The 18254-nt window shown below is 41.2% G+C and overlaps 1 protein-coding gene across 2 annotated transcripts; it reads right to left on the reverse strand.

Annotated features, from left to right (window-relative positions):
- Positions 1-4931: 4931 nt before the first annotated feature.
- Positions 4932-15157, reverse strand: OGFRL1 (opioid growth factor receptor like 1). 2 transcript variants are annotated; one of them, XM_066314983.1, is made up of 7 exons: positions 14837-15157; positions 13167-13253; positions 12552-12630; positions 9456-9534; positions 9299-9365; positions 9011-9156; positions 4932-7023 (listed from the first exon to the last, which is right to left on the reverse strand). In XM_066314983.1, the coding sequence occupies exons 1-7, from the start codon at positions 15089-15091 to the stop codon at positions 6264-6266; spliced, it is 1473 nt and encodes a 490-aa protein (XP_066171080.1). In that variant the 5' UTR covers positions 15092-15157; the 3' UTR covers positions 4932-6263. The 2 variants fall into 2 exon arrangements, with proteins under 2 accessions (XP_066171080.1, XP_066171079.1); XM_066314982.1 differs by having other exon boundaries at positions 12552-12633.
- Between the last annotated feature and the right edge of the window lie 3097 nt (positions 15158-18254).

Consider the following 18254-nt stretch of genomic DNA (forward strand, 5'->3'; position numbering starts at 1 on the left):
AAAAAAGGGAGGACCAGAGCCTTTAAATCCCTACTTTTAAGTGTTACTATATTTATAGAAGACTATACAAACAAGCGCCAAACAGCAATTGCACATTATTAGAGCTACACAATATTTGTACATGTTGCTAAAATTATGTTGCTAAATGAAGAAGCTTTATTAGTTTAGAGTTTTTGGCTGCTGTTATTAAAAATATATTTACCTGAAAGAAAATCCAAGTATTTCATTTTACAAACAATTTAAAAGATAGCAATAAGCAACATAAACTATTGCTTTTTATGTTCATACATTTTTTTTTTTTTTGGCATAACACTGCCATACAGATACAGAATTATAAAATATCTCTTTACAGTGCATTACAAATCCAGAAACTGGTTACCACTCCTACCACATACATATGGTATTGGTACTACCAAACATGCATGGCATTCTGTAATTAAACACTGCAAAGGAATACAGAGAAGAGAGCAGGACCATTCATAAAAACTGACATAGAGCTGTTCCATTGTGCAAGTAAAGATTGTTGGGCTTTGGAGTTTTTTTCTTTTTGCTGCACTTTTTTCTTAGAATGCATTTGAACAATGAAGTCTATGATATTTTCAAACTTTATCAGTGCAAAACTACACTTAATTGTCTGTTGCCAAAATCAAACTGCATAAAGGGCAGTGGAAACAACTGTGGAATACGCCAAAACACAGAAAAAAAGAGCAACTAATGATTAGCAAACATGCTTCAGCAGATCCCAAAAATATAAGTGCCATAACCTTTTTTTCTGCAAAATAATAATTTTCACATGGTTAGCCACAGTAGTAAATACATTCAGTATATTTCACAATAAACTTTAGTTCATGGATACACCACTGAACTTGTAAGCGTGGTAGAATTAAAGAACCACATTTCTAAGAAGATGCTTCTTTCAGAATGATTTGCCAATTCTCACTTTTTAAAAAATCTTATAGCAAACAGCATAATGCTTTTGAAAATAAATGTAGAAGTGATTACAAGTATAAAGCTAGATGAGGTCTCTATTGAATTGATCTCTATAGCTTTTGAACTACATTTTAGGAGTCCATTATGTACAGCATGTAATAAACCTATTATTTAAATCAAATTCCTGCTTTCACCAAAGGTCTTAACTGAGTGTACTTAAGAACAAGGGCTGAAAAGGGATCACAGCTTTCAGGAAAAGAAACAGTTCACAGCCAACATCGAGCACAAAAATATTACAGAGACACACTGTGCACTCCCCCTGGAGAATTGCATCTAAATACCTGTAAATAGTGAATCTATGGTGTTGACCAGAATGTGAATTGAGGGGTGCTGTATATGCTTAGGCCTTTTTTGGCCCATCCCTCATTTTCAGACTCTGACAGCCATGAAAAATACCTTTTGACCAGTTACTCAAATTACAGCTGGAATTGTGAACAGTATCAAAACAAATTACCAAAATGTAGAATGATGAGTATGCTTCTCAGCAAACCCCATACACATCTTCTGCATGATCACAAAGTTAGATTTATGGATGCTGGTTGCTCCAAGTCCAGAGGTACCTCACTCATATGTGGGCTAGGAATAGGTTTTCCATTTGACTGATTTTGCTTTTACACTGGCAAGAAAAAAATAAATCAACTCTGTTCTGCAGTTGGAATCTGACTTTTAACACTTAATCTACACTTTTAACAATAGTCTACAAAAAAGATTTATGTGCAAAAATGTATTCAGAATGACTAAGTAAGGAAGCATTGTCATCAACTTAGTACAAGTTTCTGCCTAAGCAGACATCTTCTGCCTAAAACCAGAAGAAACATGGGACATTTTCCACCTGAACAGGTGTTTTGTCATTAGAATCTCCCATGGCACTTAAGAACTGATTTGAAGAGGGTTACTCTTCATCTTACAGTACTTTTAGCACTGTTCTAATGCAATTCTTGAATAAACAGATCTGAGACAAGTAAGAGATCACCTTCTCCACAAAAATCATTATTAAACCAAGGAACTCACAGCCACAAGGGACTGTAGAGGCTGAAAGGAACCACAAGTTCAAAACCAAAAAATTCCTGGAGAAAAGTGGGGTCACTGTATCATTTTTGTTTCACAGCATCTTTTAGTGGCCACTGCTGGAGGCACGACACAAGGCTAGAAACATCTTTGGTTCTGATTCCCACTGGCAATTTTGAGGACAACATACTTCATCAACATGATACTGTCATACCTTTATTAATGGCAAAACTTACTTCACATACTTGCATCTTATTCATAAATACAGTTTTTGTCAAAGAAATTCAATATTATATGTTTCCTGCAAAATTGTGATGTAAAAAATTACATTTTCACTTAAACATATATAACTATAAATTGTGATCATTAACATCACAACAGTCAGAAGAAGAAAGGTGTAAAATAACCTCTCACTTAAACAGATAGACATAAATTTTATTTAAAAACAAACAAGAGCGGTTTTCCATTTCAATCCAGTAAATGTCACTTGTCTTACCTCATTGGTTCATCCATCAACATTGTACAAAGCTTCTAAGGTCTGTAAACCTTCTGTTTATAGTACAGATATATGCAACTGCAGATTATTAGAATTATCCTGGAATAGTTCAGGGAGGCTTACACTAGGTTCCATGAAATATTAACAATGATTATACAAATACATAATATATTAGAGTGCTGCAATCTTAGAGCAGGAAACTGAGGAGCTGACCCAAGCCAGGGAACAGCTCTCAAAGGATTATTGCACTTATTTTTAGCATCCTTCAGGATTTTATTTGAGTAACATGAACACAAAGACCTCAGACCTGCTCCTAAATATGTAACTACTCTTCTGCTCTGAATGGTCTGTGCTGCACACCTCATGTACCCAAGCCTTCAGTCTCTACACCAACACAGGATCAGGCACTGAGGCACACTGTGTCTGGCATAGTGGAACTCAGAGCTGTTAACTAACCTTAAAGTGCTGCATTTTTGGATGTGCTTGCATGATTTGTATGATTGCCTTGTGTGTACTCACCTGTGTACTCAGTAACATTGTTCCAAGCACAATCACATCCCCTCACCATAAGATCCTTAAAATCAAATTCACAGGTATGTGCACATACACACTAGTCCCACCTAACAGTGCCAGAGGCTGCTCAGATGTATTTGGAAAGAACCCTCATACAGAAGGTTCTGTTCAATTAATATATGAACAGTTCAGATTGTAGTCTAACACTGGGCCAAAATACACTGTTGTACTAAGTACACAGAAATCCCTGAATACTTAAGCATATAGCAAGACGGAAAGAAATTTAACAGTAACCAAATGACTTGACTTTCTTTGCATATCCTCAGTTCCTGAAGTAATGTTTTAACAACTATGTACTGGTATCTATGAGGATACAATCATTTCAACACACATATATACTGTATATATACTGTAAACCTGAAAAACAATACTTAGAAACTTCAAGCATGGGGTGCTTCTGGTTGCTAAGGCCATGATTCTGTAACAATGCATACAGTGCACCCACTTGATCCTTGCAAATCTCAATGGGACACTATATGCTGCATGATTGCCCTGCAATAAATCCTTCTTTTCAGTACTTGCAAAATCAGAAGAAATAATTCCTCTAAGAAAAGAATGATACACTGTCATATTTTACATGGAGCAGAATTTGTCAGTTAAAGCCGAAGTGTCCCACGGGAGTAATTCGGTTGATAAAACTGTAAAACAAGGATTAGAGAGTGCAGGAGCCCACCTGACACAAAAATCCTCACCTACATAGACCCCATAGTTCTTTGTAGGCAATTAATATGCCCCTACTCTTCTATGAAAACTGAGAGAAATACATTGAGCTACTGATTAGGAAAAAAAATTGCAGAGTTAATATGGGTGTAAGTACCAAAGTTCTTGACAGTGTTTTCAGATACCTTGGCCTCTTAATGCAGACAGCTCTGTCAGATTAAAAGTATTTTAAATACTTAACTATGAACATTGAATCAGTAAGCATGTTTAAGTGAGAGATGTGTCATGATAACAGAATACTGCAGAGTAATCCTCTGGATGCACATCCCAAGAACTTCGTTTAAAATCAGAGCAAGATTTCTCTTTTTTTGTTCAGTAGACAAAAGATCTCCTGAGGTCATTGATGTTCAACCAAATTACACTATAAATATAATAACACCTCTGGTATCCCTTATTTCACTTCAATACCTCGCATTTTCTGTAAAGTGTTTAACATTAATATTAAAGTTCATGAATTCAAGGCTCTGTACAGCTTCTTATGCTACAGTTATGTTCCTTATACACAGGGTATCATTTTTACCTATGGTACTCAAAAAGTAACTATGTAAGAACAACTCTATGAAGTTTGCACAGTTAGGCACTCAAGACTGAAAAAGTCACAGGCAGAAAATGAAGTGTCCTCCCTTTGCATACATGGAGGGGCAGAGTCCTTAACTACACAGTTTTATCACAGCACTTCCCTTCTGTACTGAAGGTCAGAGGCAAACACGAACAAGGCAATCTCAGTTCATGGGCAGGGAATTGTGAAAGGCTTCTCAGGATCTTTCTGGCTTTAAAAAAGTGGTGGCTGGAAATCTTTGAGGCATTTCTGCTCAGACAGACTTAATGCCTGCTTGAATGATCCAGGTAACCCTAAAAAAAAAATCCATGCATATAAGTTCCTTTCCTCACAAGTCAGCACAGAAGGAGAAATACGTCTTCCTTCTCTGCGTCTTTAGGATGGAAAGAGCCTAATCCTTTTCCATAGGTACCAAGATCCTTAACTGCCACTCTGATCCCAGGAGAAAAAAATGGATGATGCACTGCTGTGATGGGCATTAGCAAAACAGAATACAAAACATTATGCTCTGAAACCCCTGAAAACTTCATCATTTAGAGTTAAAAGACTTGAATAAAGTCCTGTAGTGTTTTGACACTCAAGTCAGCCTTTTGCCTCATAACATTTAATCAGAAATACATTAAAGGCAGTGGGTAATATGTACACTTTTAAACAGAAAATACATACAGAAGTTTCAGAGTATTTTAGGACTGTAGGAAGTGTGAATTGTACCTGCATTATTTTTTAATTCACATTCTGCACAACTAACTTGCCAGGTACTATCATTTGACTTGAACGGCAAAAAATTAGAAGATACTCAGGGAGAGCAGACAGTTCTTCAGTAGAAGCTGGGAAAGATCTTAATACTGAAATTCCTACTTGTTGGGCTCCAGCCTGCCTTAAGTTTCCACTGATTATCAAAGGAACATAAAACTGAGAGACTTTAGTAGAGAGCAAAGAGAGGAAACAGCTGGAAAGATGCATCAGGACAGCCTCTGTCTCAGACCAGCAACAGGTGACTGCATTGTGCCGATTCTACCCAAAACTGGCCAAGAAACATTAAAGTTCAAGACCCAACTTGAGATACCTGGTGGCTTTGCCGATAGGGCAGTGCTTTGTGGTAAATACATGGCTGTTCAGCTGTCCAGAGGCTTTCCAGTTGTCTTATTACAGCTGATCAACAGAGAGCTCTCAAACTGAGACAAAATCTGAGAGATCAAAGAGAACCCTCCCTCCAGATTAGTTGTAACAAGTGAGTCAAGAAAAGGGAGAATTTAACAGGGACTAAAAGAAGTCTGAAGTGCAACTTCCCTTGTATCCAAAAGCTGTGGATACAGTTTCTTGGTAAGCTAGAACTTTTATTCAATGTACAGTGATGCCCAGCTGTACACTACATGATATATACCATCCACTGTTAAGTGCCTCCAACGAAGATGCTGATCTAAGGTAAAAGATACTGTGCAAATACTGCTGTTAATCACTACTGTAGTTCCTAAAAAATAACCACTAGGGTAAAAACTGTGTTTTTGAAATAATTTCTAGTAATTTCCTAAATGGAAAACAAAACTCTAAGGAAACTCAAAGGAAACTTAAAAACTCTGGTGTTCCAAGGCTTTTTATTTGTTACACCTTTTTTTTTTAATACTGGATGAATTTTAAAAAGTAGATAAGCTTTTCTGTGCAATCTGTCTGGAAAAGATAATGAATTTCTTAACTTTCAATATGCACAATTGTTTTAAAGAGACACACCTGGCTGACTGCTGATAAACTGAGTCTGAAAAAACCAAAATTCATTAACCTAACAGAAGCCTAATCTGATGCATTTGCAACAAGCATAGTCTCATGAACGTACACTAGATGGAAATTTCAACCTAAATGACGAAGCAATGAATAATTTGCTTCATTCAAAGTGAAACAAAGATTTTTTAAATCTCAGACTCATGGTTTGAGCTCATCCTTAGCTTTTGCGGTGGTCCCCCCTGAAAGTGCATCCTTGTCAAGGTTATCTTGTAGATCTGCTGATGTATCATTTGAAGAATTCTCAGCATTACATAAATCTTCCTCTATAAAGCCTGGGTGATTTCCAGAGTCATTGTTCAGATTTTCATCATCTTTTTTGGAATGAGTAGTGTCCTCCTTTCTGTCTGTATTATCATGAATTTCTTCTGATTTTGAAAGCTGACTGGTATCACTGTCACTGTTCTTTTCACTGCTGTTCTGCCCAACAGCATCACAGTTCACTTCTTGTTCATCCTGATCATTTTCTTCCCCATTTTTTGTGAATTCTACCTTTTTTTCTTCAGTTATTTTACCAGCTGAGCTTCCACTCACTGATGTATTCTTAGGCTCTTTCAGTTTCTTATGCTTAGAAATATGACTATTGGGAATAGAAACTGGAGATGCTGGCTTTTTATTTGCTTTGCTTCCCTCTGACTTCTGTTTTCTTGGGGGTCCCCAGATAAAATGCTCTGAGGGTGTATAATGTTGCTGGGCAAATCTCAGCAGTTTCCTCCTTTCTCTTCGGTCTCTGATAGTATACACAAAATATTCTAGAGCACTTTGCTTAATGTTGGGAATGGTATCTTCCACAAGAGCTTCATGCAGAATAAATTTTACCAGGGGAGATTTGAAACTCTCATATCCAAGTTCACCAAGACTTTTCAGAATTCGAGTGATTCTCAAGTAGTTATGCTGAGACCTTTGAAAGAAATGGGTAAAAAAAACACTTTTGAATCAGAAAAAAACCACTTTACAAATACAGAACTGGAACTGCAATTCTTTTTATCAGTTCTTTTTATCACTTCAGGTATGTACTTCAGACTTTCTGTATTTTAATTTCTCAAAGGTGCTGAAGCTTACTAGCACCTCCTTTGCTAGGATTCTGCGAGTGAAAATTAGTGTTTGTAAAAAGCACTGGGGGAGAGGGCTGAGAGAAAATAAAATCAAACACGTACTGATTTTGGTTCCTTCTGCTGTATGAGAAGGGCAACAAAGTTAGTGAAGGGTCTGGAACCTCTAAGTATGAGGAGCAGCTAAAGGTAATGGGGTTGTTTACTCCAGAGCAACAAAGGCTCAGGGAAGACCTTATTGCTCTCTACAACTGCCTGAAAGGAGGCTGTGGCAAGAGTGGGGCTAATTTCTTCTTCAAGCAACAAGTGACAGGACAATGGGAAATAGCCTCAGGTTGCACCAAGTGGAGGTTCAGGTTGGATATTAGGAAAAATTTCTTCCCTGAAAGAGTGGTTAAGCATTGGAACAGGCTGCCCAGGGAAGTGGTGGAATCACCATCCCTGGAAGTGTTCAAAAGATCAGAAGATGTGGCACTTAGTGCTATAGTTTAGTTGATATGGTGGTGTTTGGTTAAAGATTGGATTCAACGATTTCAGAGATTTTTTTTTTTCCAACCTTAACGATTCTATGCTGTCTTCTTTCTGGGTAGAAAACGCAGCTGCTTTGTAAATGAAAGGGATAGTAGTGTATTTATAGTGTAGCTACAGAACAGGGTTCAGTGCACTTCACTCAAGTTTTTTAAAAGCTGAGTCTCCAGTCTAGCACCCGCACTACAGGCAGTGCTGGGGGAAAACAGGCACCTCTGAAGAGTAAGTCCCGCTGTTGTAGGAAATATCTAAGAGAAAATGAATGAATTGTCTTCTGGAAGTGCTCATTATAAGGTCTCTTTCCCTCGTAAAGCACACCTTAGTGTGCAGTAAAACTTTAAAGTTTAATTTTGAGATGGATAAAATTAAGTAAAGAGAGTCCCAAATCCCGACGTAAAACTGTAGCTACTCACTGGAAAGAACAGAAGTGAAAACATGCAGTAACGTTTGGGCTTCCTGAAAACCTGCTTTATCTATGGCCTGAGCCTGAGCCCACACCCATATTGGCTCATATAATGTTTAAGTAAAATTATTAACAAATTATTCCCACTATTCACCTGGAATCCATCAGCAGTTGTACCTACAAGCTTTGTTCATGACAGAACAAAATGCTGCAAGAAGACAAGCTCTAAGTTCAGAGATATTAGGAAAGTAAGCACAAGATTTGAAAAGAGGTTTTGGTACAATTAACCTGTATGAGACAAAATTCAATGCAAACTTAGGATCCACACAATACCAATGAAAAGTAACTGATATAATTTGCTGAACATGGGTTTGACATAACATGCCAAGGTTTGACATAACATGTTTAAACCTTTCCAGATCAGCATTTGAATTAAAAATATTTAAATACAAAGTATTTCATGTTTTGAGGAGGGAGGAAAATCTTGTTGCTTAAGTTTCATACATGTGGGGAGAATTCGATCTTCCTCAGAAAGAAATGTAAATAAAATGAGAAGCCAATTGGTTTTTTCCAAGTAAGAAGCAGCACTTTGGGATTGGGTAAAAACAAATTCAGTACCATGAAAAATTAGTTTGGACCTGGTATCTTCTTCAGCACCATCTAAAGCTATATTTTCATGGAATTCAATGATGTCAGTCCAACTTGTAATGGGTGAGAAGAACAATCAAAAAAAGAGGGAGGAGGAACGTGTACAGATAGAGGCACAAACCAGGCATCAACTATTATTTTTCCCTTTTTTTTCCCCTGGCAGTCTTTGGAAAAAATATCTTTGCTTTCTCTAGAAAACAAAAGGATAAAGAGATTCTATAGTAATTCTAGCAAGTGAAGTGCATGTCATTACTTACTCATTCAAATGCTGAAATCTTTCTTGCCAGTTAGCAGCTCGTGCTACGTTTCCAGTTTTATCAATTAGTTTTATTCCAAAAAACTCCAACATCATTTTGTAAGCCAAAAGGAATCTTCTAATTGCTTCTTTTGTTTTCTTGAATTCCTAATGGACAAAGAATACGTCTGAAATTCTAAGTGGCACTAAAGCAAGTACTTCTGTATTGTATAAGACAATTCTACATAACAAAAAGCAGTTATGTATTAAAATTACTGTGAAGGTCTGTATGGAGCTCAATTTGTATTACCTCAATTTCATATGTAGTTAATTCTTTAGCATAGAAGTTCAGACCTTGTTCCCTCAGTGGAAAAAGCCTGTCAAAAAAAGTAGTGCATTATGGCTCAGTACAAGAACATTTAATCAAATTAATGCTTTGAAACAGAAATAGGTAATAATTGACTAACCACTGTATGTAAGTGTGGTTATGTTCCAGTTTTTCATAGTCTCCTTTCCATTTATTTAGGACCTCTTCAATATAAACACCTGCACAAAAATAATGTGAAAAAATGTTAGGTAGCCATCAAAATCAGCACTCAGCTACATAGAGTACATGCATGTTAAAATAATGATAGAAGATGTACTTTAATTGCCTTTCACATACTATGTAAAATAAGGTCTACTGTAGCCATAAATAAATTAATTTCAATTTAAAACTAATTTCAGTTACTAAAACTTAATTAAAAACTAAGGTACTTATAAAATGTCAATAGAAACAAAACCAACTTATACTGGGTTACTAACAAGTGAAGGTATGTGACAGTAACCTGTGTAAAATATATCCAAGCGTTCTCATGTCATAGATGCCTTTATCACACTGACTGGGAATTAACAAACTGCTTTCATAAAATACTTCACTGTGTATCACCTGTCATTGCTTCTACAAGACAAAATTCTGCAGCTATCCACCTATCTATCCATCCATCCATCTAACCTTCACAGAACAAAGCCTCAACTCTCCCATACCAGGAATCTTTCCAGCTGTAAATACCATTACAATTGGGAAATCTTTCTTAACTAATGGTGGCTAAACACCCCTCTGAGACTGTGCTCATGAAATTCAGTCATGGGCCAGGGCACTTTTCCAGGTACTACACAGATATACAAAGCACATAAAAAGGATGATCCTTGATCCCAAAGCCGTACAGTATCTTTCCAGAATGATCACTGTATTTGTCTGTTCCTATTCTGAAACCAACTACAGTTTTCTATTCTGAAACCAACAACAGCTGCACAGTGTCTCCCAAAGTCAAATACCATAGGAGCAGCCTAAAAAACACAAAGCCCCATGAATATAGTCTCCTAGTATACATTTAAGATGGCTCTTCAGCCTGAGAAAATTTCCATTTGGGTCTCAATGGCAAAGGAGGACACATTTGATTTACTTAAGAAGTGAAGAAAGCAGCTAGTCTATAGGGCTGCCAGGTACACTGAGTTTCCAGTGTAGGCAAAGCTGGAAAAGGACCTTGGAAAGAGGACCTCCACCATCACTGCATTGTATCCAACTTGTATTTCAAGTACTGGAAAACTTGCTACTCAGTCCCAGGGCAGAGAGACAAACAGCTCAGCTCTGATCCAGAGCCACAGGCTAAATCTGTAGGTCATGGAACTAAACTTCAGATCTAGTATTGCACTAGAAATGTTTTGCGTTTTTTTAAAACAATATTCTCCAGTATTCTCAGTCCTTAACCTGGTAGCAAAGACTCCCTCTGAACACTTACAGATCTACAGACTTGGGTCAAGGTGGTGGTTACCCTTTTCTATTCTCAATACAAACTTCTGTATAACCAAGGCTCACAGTCAACAACAAGTCAGCCTCCATGGTTTATCAGCTACCTTTGACATTATTAACTGTGTTTTCTCCTTGAATAAAAAGAACTGTTATTCTTTACAAATTTGGAAGGGAAGCTTTCATGACTATCTCTCCTTGTAACTAGTCCTCTTGAACTGCTCCTTCATTTTGGACTTTAAAGGAGTTCTTCCCCATGACATTTTCTGTCTTTTAGTTTCAGAGCCATATGGTCCCCAAGTTCACACAGACCTCAGCGCCCTTCACTTTCTTTCTCTGTCTGTTCTCTGTGTAACGTCTCCTAAATCTGCTACTTCTTTACTGACAATTCACAGGCCCACCTCTTCTTGCAGTCAAGCCAAAACTGACTAAAAGCATCTGCCTGTGGGTATCCAGATAAAGCCCAAGTCGGTTAAAGCAAAATCTTACCTTTCTTTTACAACCTGAGTTATTCTCTCACTTGCTAAGGGTATTACCACTATCTTAAACTGTCTATAAACAGTTCTCATCTTAAATTTTCTTATATGTACATTTTTACAACCTTCTGTGTAACATTCCTTTTCATCCTGCTTCCTATCTGAACTCTCACACTTTGCTTCTCAACATTTTTTTCCTGACCTTCAAAAGTGCTTTCTTGTCATGCTTACACCTACCCCGAATATTGCAGAATATAACTAACCTGAATGATGGGAAGATTCTCTTTCTACACTGTTTTTTATACTGACCTGTTTTTGTTTTGCGTTCTTCTATCATGAAACCCTGCTCTGTAACAACAAACAAAAACTATACACCTTCACTTCCAGTGCCTTTGTGATCTGCCCCTTACTACCTTATCAGAACCCATTTGTTGCTATGAGACTGATCCTGCTTCTGACAGGATCCTGCCTCAGAGGCAGCCTACACAGCCCAACTCCTGCACTCCAACGTGCACTTCACTATTTCCTACCAAGCTGCTCTCATGCTGAGAGGATCCTTCTGCAAATACCTTCAAAATAACCTTGTCATCATTCCTTTAAGACTTAGAAAATCTTAATTTTGGCCTTCAGTTTGTCTTTTTTGCTAATGGTTAAGCACTCATGTGCTGAGACTTCTGTGTATCATCCTAACCAAGATTGCTTTATTGTCTTCCCCCGAGATCTGTCTGCTATCCTATTGTCTCTCCTATGTCATTGCAAACTCTCTACAGTAGGGCTTGTCATCTTTCAGCTTCTCTTGTGTTTGTGCAGAATGCTACATACAAGGTTCCTGCTCCACTACTAGAACCACTAGGGACACTGAGAAATGGCTTTATTATTGTTACTACAATAATCTCACACAAGATTAACTCTTATTTTTTCCCTTACACAGTTCTAGGGTTAACAACCTTAAATCACTGCCACTCCCATTCAAACAAAAAGTTTGTGCATTATAGTGTAAGAACTTTATCTTTGTTTAATAAAAGGTACTGCCAAAAACCAGTGGTATTACAACACCTTGCACTACTTCATGCTGATAATGTCTAAGGAAAGCACCACCTTCCTAAAGTGAAAGCTAACTCTGTTTTAAGCACAAACTGCTCTTGTGTTATCAATGTGCTACTCCAACATGGGAGGTTCATGTTGTACAATATATCACTATACACCTTTAGTTTGCCTCAATTATCACCACTGTTTCAATATACTATTATCATTAGTGAGCATTCTTATGTCATTACTTACTGTCACAGATTACTCACCATCAGGTTTAAACGGGATTTTATTTTTGTAAAACCGGAGATTGCACAAGTCATTTTGATACCGAAGATCTTTAAAGTTCTGCTAAAAGAAAGGAAAATAGGACATTATCAGCCTACAAAAACCTACCAAGACTATCCAGAAAGGGACACTATGCTCTTTGAATACTATAACGACAAAAAATTTCAGAGTTTTAGGAACAACAGATTTCTACTCATGCACTTAAAGACTCAGTTTATCGATCTGAAAGTTCTTCCTGGCTGGTACCTTCCCCTACTGAGGCAGCAGCAAGCACAGCAGCAAGCACAGCAGCACCCCCGCTTCAGTCCCAAGGAACTTGAGAGACAAATAATCAGTGAGGCAAACTCTATAATCTACTGTCTTTGACATCCAAGGCACAAGCCTTTTCCTGGGCTCCTACCACAGTTCCCAGGCTTACACATATCATGTGTTTGCATGTTTGCCTGGGATGAGAAGACATTGCTTCTTTCCCACCCTCATACATTGTGCCTCCATATCAGCTTTTTGCTTCTCCTTTTTTGTACTTATTGGACAACACAAAGATTGAAGAATGTTTTTTACTGAAAAGGCAATTTTAAACCATAAAATATTCTTACTGGATACTGGTGTCGGTACTTGTATAAATCTCTTGCTGCATAGAAGCTTCTCTTTGGCTTGGCTGTCAGCTCGGTTCCATCACCACTCTGAAACAGTTAGAAAGCAGAGAATCATCATACACAAACCCCCTAGGTAGCACATTTGCATAAAATTAAAATAATTACTTTTCATAGTGGATTTCAGCAATGTAAACAAACATAAACACATGCATTTGCCTACTGTTCGGCCAAACACTGGAAATTTCCTTGCTTAATACTTAACACATCACACTTTAAACCCAAGTTAAAAAAAATTAATCTAAAATACAACAGCAAGACTATGAATTGTCCTTCCAATGAGGCTGAATTTGAATTAAATCAACAGTCTGATTGTCATTTCCAAATGCAAGACTTCAAAGCAATCTGGCAAGTGCTAATACAAGATGAAGTAAGTAACTGAACTTGAAAATGCAGAAACACTAAGAATTTTGGGAAGGAAATCATACTATAAAAAAAAAATGTCATGTGTACGTAGACTTAATTGCTATTATTGGAACCTGTGGAAGAAAATGAATAGTTACTAAAACAATTTCATTCTACTCCTTGCAGTACTTGTGTAATAGGTTAGAGCCAAGCTTAAAAGAGGAAGTTCTCCGGGACTGCACTGGGCATTTGCCGCTCTTATTGCCCATCCCGTCACTTATCAACTGTACATTAATGACAAACAAGCAACTATGTTCATTCCTCCTTTCACAAGACCAGCTTTGATCACACCTGCAGGCAAAACACGCTTGAACAAGACACACCCCTTTACACTTGGTTATCTGGCACCTGTATCACCATGTAACAAGCAGAAAAAGGAAAGACATTTAGGCTTACTTAATTTTGTATGGTCTCTGAACCAAAACATGCTATGTCTAGCAACCTAAAAAAAGACTCAACTGCTGCTCCACCCTACATGGTATTCTAACTCAAACAAAATTATTGCCAAAAGAACACTTTACTTCTTCAAGCTTGGCATTTTCAAAGCTTCCTAAGGAAAAGACACTCGCTCTGGAAATTCGTCACACCCACCGAGGAGTCACAATTCCATTGCCACATAGGATCAAATATTCAGATTTTTATCCTGTTTAATGAAGAGGCCACGTTAAATGCTGCCTTTAAATTAAAACACAGCTTTCCCTGGAAACAGCCGCAGTGGGAACGTCAACGACACCAAGGCCTCGATTTTCTCCCAGTAATGAGAGGAGAGGGGTAGGGAGAGATAAAACCGGGCTCGTCCTCAGTGGAGATGCAGCGCTGGGTTATCCCCAGCCGCGCCGGGCGCTGGCAGGTGCCGCCGGCAGCAGCGCGGGCCCGCGAGTGCCGCAGAGCAGCGGCGGCGGGGCGGCCGGAGCGCCGGGGCTCGGCCCGGTCCGCGGGGGCTCGGCCCGGAGCGCGGGGGCTCGGCCCGGAGCGCGGGGGCTCGGCCCGGAGCGCGGGGGCTCGGCCCGGAGCGCGGGGGCTCGGCCCGGTCCGCGGGGGCTCGGCCCGGAGCGCGGGGGCTCGGCCCGGAGCGCGGGGGCTCGGCCCGGAGCGCGGGGGCTCGGCCCGGTCCGCGGGGGCTCGGCTCGGTCCGCCCGGCCCCGCTCGGCCGCCGGGCCCGCGGGCAGGGCAGGGCGAGGCGGGGCCGCGTCCGGCGCTGCCGGTACCTGCTCGGAGCTGGCGGCGTCCGCCTCTGCCCGCTCCGCGTCCTCCTGCGCCGGCGGGGCCGGCGGCGGCTCCCGGGGCCGGCAGTCGGCGGCGGGCGGCTCGGGCGGCTCTTCCCCGCCTCCCGCGGCGGCGCACACCCCCTCCTGCCGCCGCGGCTCCGCCGCCTCGGGCTCCGAGTCGGTCTCCCAGGTGGAGTCGCAGTCCTCCACCGTGGTGGGCTCCTTGAAGCTGACCCCGCTCAGCAGGCTGCCCATCGGCCCGGAGGCCGCGGAGGCCGAGGGCTGGGAGCGGCCGCGGGCTGCCTACGGCTGCGGCATGGCGGGGCGGGGCGGCGGCGGCCGGGGCTGCTCCCCCGCCCGGCCCCAGCCCACGGACACGCGCGGGGCGGAGCTGGAGGCTCCGGGATTTCCACAAGAGACACGAAACACGCGCTCCCGGCCCTGGCGGCGGGCACCGCGGGGTCGGGCAGGGCGCCTCGGGAGCCGCCCGCCGCCGGCCCGGCAGAGGGCGAGGCGTGCTCGAGGGCAGAGCGGTGTATTTGTCCGGGCGTTTTACTTCCCGGAGGCGACCGCGGTGTCCCCTGAAGGCTTATGAGAAAAGCGAGTGGGTGCGGGTGTTCATCGAGAAGAGTGGGGACGGCGGCTGCCCCAGAGCAGTGGTCTGGGGAGGAGATGCTTTGAGAGACAGAAGTGGTCGTGCCACCTGCGGTGTGACAGCTCCGGCTGTCCGCCAGGCGTGGGAACGGTTGCGGTGAGGTAGACCCCAAGGACTATACAGGTGCTGGAGAAGGCAGGAATGCAGGAGGCAATACTGTGGTAACCACCCAGTTTTGGCTGCTTCTAAAATTCCTGCGAGTTTAGGGATGAAACTGACTTGATATTCAAGGACCAATTTGAAGGGGCAGTGACAGCGTATTTTGTACTTGGCTAGTACATGCCTTTTGGACAGAAGCACTGCCGAGAGTGAAGACATGATGAGTTGACAGCTTAGGACATTGTTCAGGTGCCTACTCTCAATCTCATGTCTAAATATGCGTTCTCATTTCTAACCAGGGCTGGTAGGCTTCAGTTCACACTCAGGGATTTTTGACTTCTTTCTCCTTAAAGACTTCTCTGTGATATCTGGTGACCACTCCTAAGGATGTGTATTATCACCAATTCACGTCAGTCCTCTTCTTGGTAAACCAAACATGTAGAGCTTCTTCAGCCTCTTGCCATAAATTCCCTTTCACCTTCCCTCACTCAAAGTTGTACTTTTTTTATCTGCTGTGTCTTAAATGTTTTAGAATCTGTTTCAAGCATGACTATCAACATTTTAACTAGATGGCAGGGTCATCACTACAGAGGTGATTTCATCTGTATATTCTGTTTCCCTATCCACTCTCTATAAACTGAAAGATAATTTTAAGTCAAGTTGCCACAGTGTCATGCGTAGATGCACTCATTTCACTCTCGCACAGGTGACATAACCCTCCTTCAGCTTCATTGGAAGAGTGTTAGCTGCACACACTGACACCAAACACAAGGAATAACTGAGAATGCCCTGGTTTGTCAGACCTTGTTTCAGGCAGGTGTATTTGCAGTAGCAGCTCACCTAGATACAGTCACAGCTGCATGGCTGAGCCATGAGCCTGCAATGCAGCTCAGTCTGCCCCTGCTGCCTCTCACCATCACCTGCCTTGGCCAAGACATTTCCCCTCTTCCTGTGCTTTCCATGGAAATCAGTGAAGGCCCCTCAGCCTTTCCAATACCACTTAGTCACCATTATGCCAACTGCTTCCCCACTCAGGATCCAGCTACTCTCACTCAGTCCAAGATCAAAGCCCAAGGCCAAGCTTGGTGGCCCAAGCCAAGACATCCCCTTCACCCCCAATCCTGTAGGTTTTCAAGGTCTTCTGGAACTTTTTTTGATATGTGATATTAAGGAATGCATGTATCACACAAGAAAGTTCAGTCTCAGTTTTGCCAGTGAACGTCATTTTGATAAATAATAAAAAAATCCCCATCAAGCAGGTACAAGAAAGGTTATAAGAGGACAAGCAGTAAGACTGGATGCTAGGGCTGCAGTTGCAGGAACAGAGCCTTTTATAGCACTCATGCTTATGTATCACATTTTTGGAGAGTTCCCTCTTCTTTGACCTCATTTGGTGAAATGATTGCTTTCCTGCTTCCACAGCATCTCCTCCCATGTTGTTGGCATGGTTTGAAGGAACTGACTTTAAAAATTCTGACATCTGGAAGACATTTTTCTTTACTACCTGCTGACCAGCTGCTTCCATTGGCCAACATCTACTGCCCAGTATAGACCAGCTCAGCTTCCTTTCCCCTGCTGCAGCTTTTGTCAATGTTCCCTGACTGGGATTGTGTTTATATTATGGACAGTGGAGCCTCAAGAGCATGCCTTGCATGTGCATCAAAAATCAGGGGAATGTTTCGATGACATTCATCCCACAAACTAAAGATCTTCCTGCAAGAAAGCTCAATTTCTTGTGCAAATAATTGCACCTTATTATAGAAAGCTCAGTTTTACCTGAAGAGCAAGGCTGTCAGCCAAGTCTCAAAGCTGTCGACTAAATCTCACAGCAAAATTTTAGGTAGATTTTTAAAAGATCTGAATCTCAGAGCACTGATAAGAATTGGGAGACAAATGAACTGGTAGGAGAACTCACCAAGCCACTCCCCATCATTTACCATCAGTCCTGGTTAACCAGGAAGGTCCCAGATGACTGGAGGTTAATCAGTATGACTTCCACCAACAAGATGGGTGCCGTGGGGTGATTTTATGAGGAGAAGTCTATTCCCTTATCATCTACTGTATGCCCAGAAATGGTTGCTGTAGCTTTAGGGTGGGTCAGGGGGAGGTGAGAACCTTGGGGCTCTTCTGTGGGCTCTTTCAAAGCATCAATCCCCAGGCATCCCTAGTGCCATGTGGACTGCGTCCTTTTTTTCTGCTTAGCTAGCTTGGTTTTTGTTAGTCAATAAGGGTTTTTTTTTACTTTTTCTGGCCTTGGAGAGGCTGCTGCAGCAATCCTTGGGTGGCTTTTTTTCCAAAGTGAACTGTTGTTTTTGGTGTGAGATCTGAGAAGACAACCAGTGGGAGAAGAATTGGCTGGAAGCTGCTCCATCTTGGTCCCAGACCTTGGGAAATGCTGAGCCAGTGAGAGAAAGGACACCAAATCCACCTGCTTTACCTGCTGTGAAGAGGGGACCAACACCAGAGATTTACCAGGTTCCCATCTGTTTTGCTGGAGCTGCTGTGTGAACCTTTTGGGGGGTTTTTTTGTGTGTGTTTTTGGTTTTTAGTTGTTTTTTTTTTTTTTCCTTGAGACAGGAGCTGGCACCAATTTTTTCTCCCCACCAGGTTGCCAGCCATTGTGGGTTTGTTTTTTTTCCCCTAGAATTTTGTGGGTTTTGTTCC

The sequence above is a fragment of the Sylvia atricapilla genome, chromosome 3 (genome assembly GCF_009819655.1).
Source record: "Sylvia atricapilla isolate bSylAtr1 chromosome 3, bSylAtr1.pri, whole genome shotgun sequence".
NCBI classification, from domain to species: domain Eukaryota; kingdom Metazoa; phylum Chordata; class Aves; order Passeriformes; family Sylviidae; genus Sylvia; species Sylvia atricapilla.

Coding starts and splice junctions, on each gene's coding strand:
- OGFRL1 (XM_066314982.1), bottom strand. CDS start 15,091: ATGGGCAGCCTGCTGAGCGGGGTCAGCTTCAAGGAGCCCACCACGGTG. Junction 9,157..9,298: donor TAACTACATATGAAATTGAG/GTAATACAAATT, acceptor TTTGTCCATTAG/GAATTCAAGAAAACAAAAGA. Junction 7,024..9,010: donor AGATTTCAGCATTTGAATGA/GTAAGTAATGAC, acceptor TTTCTTTCAAAG/GTCTCAGCATAACTACTTGA.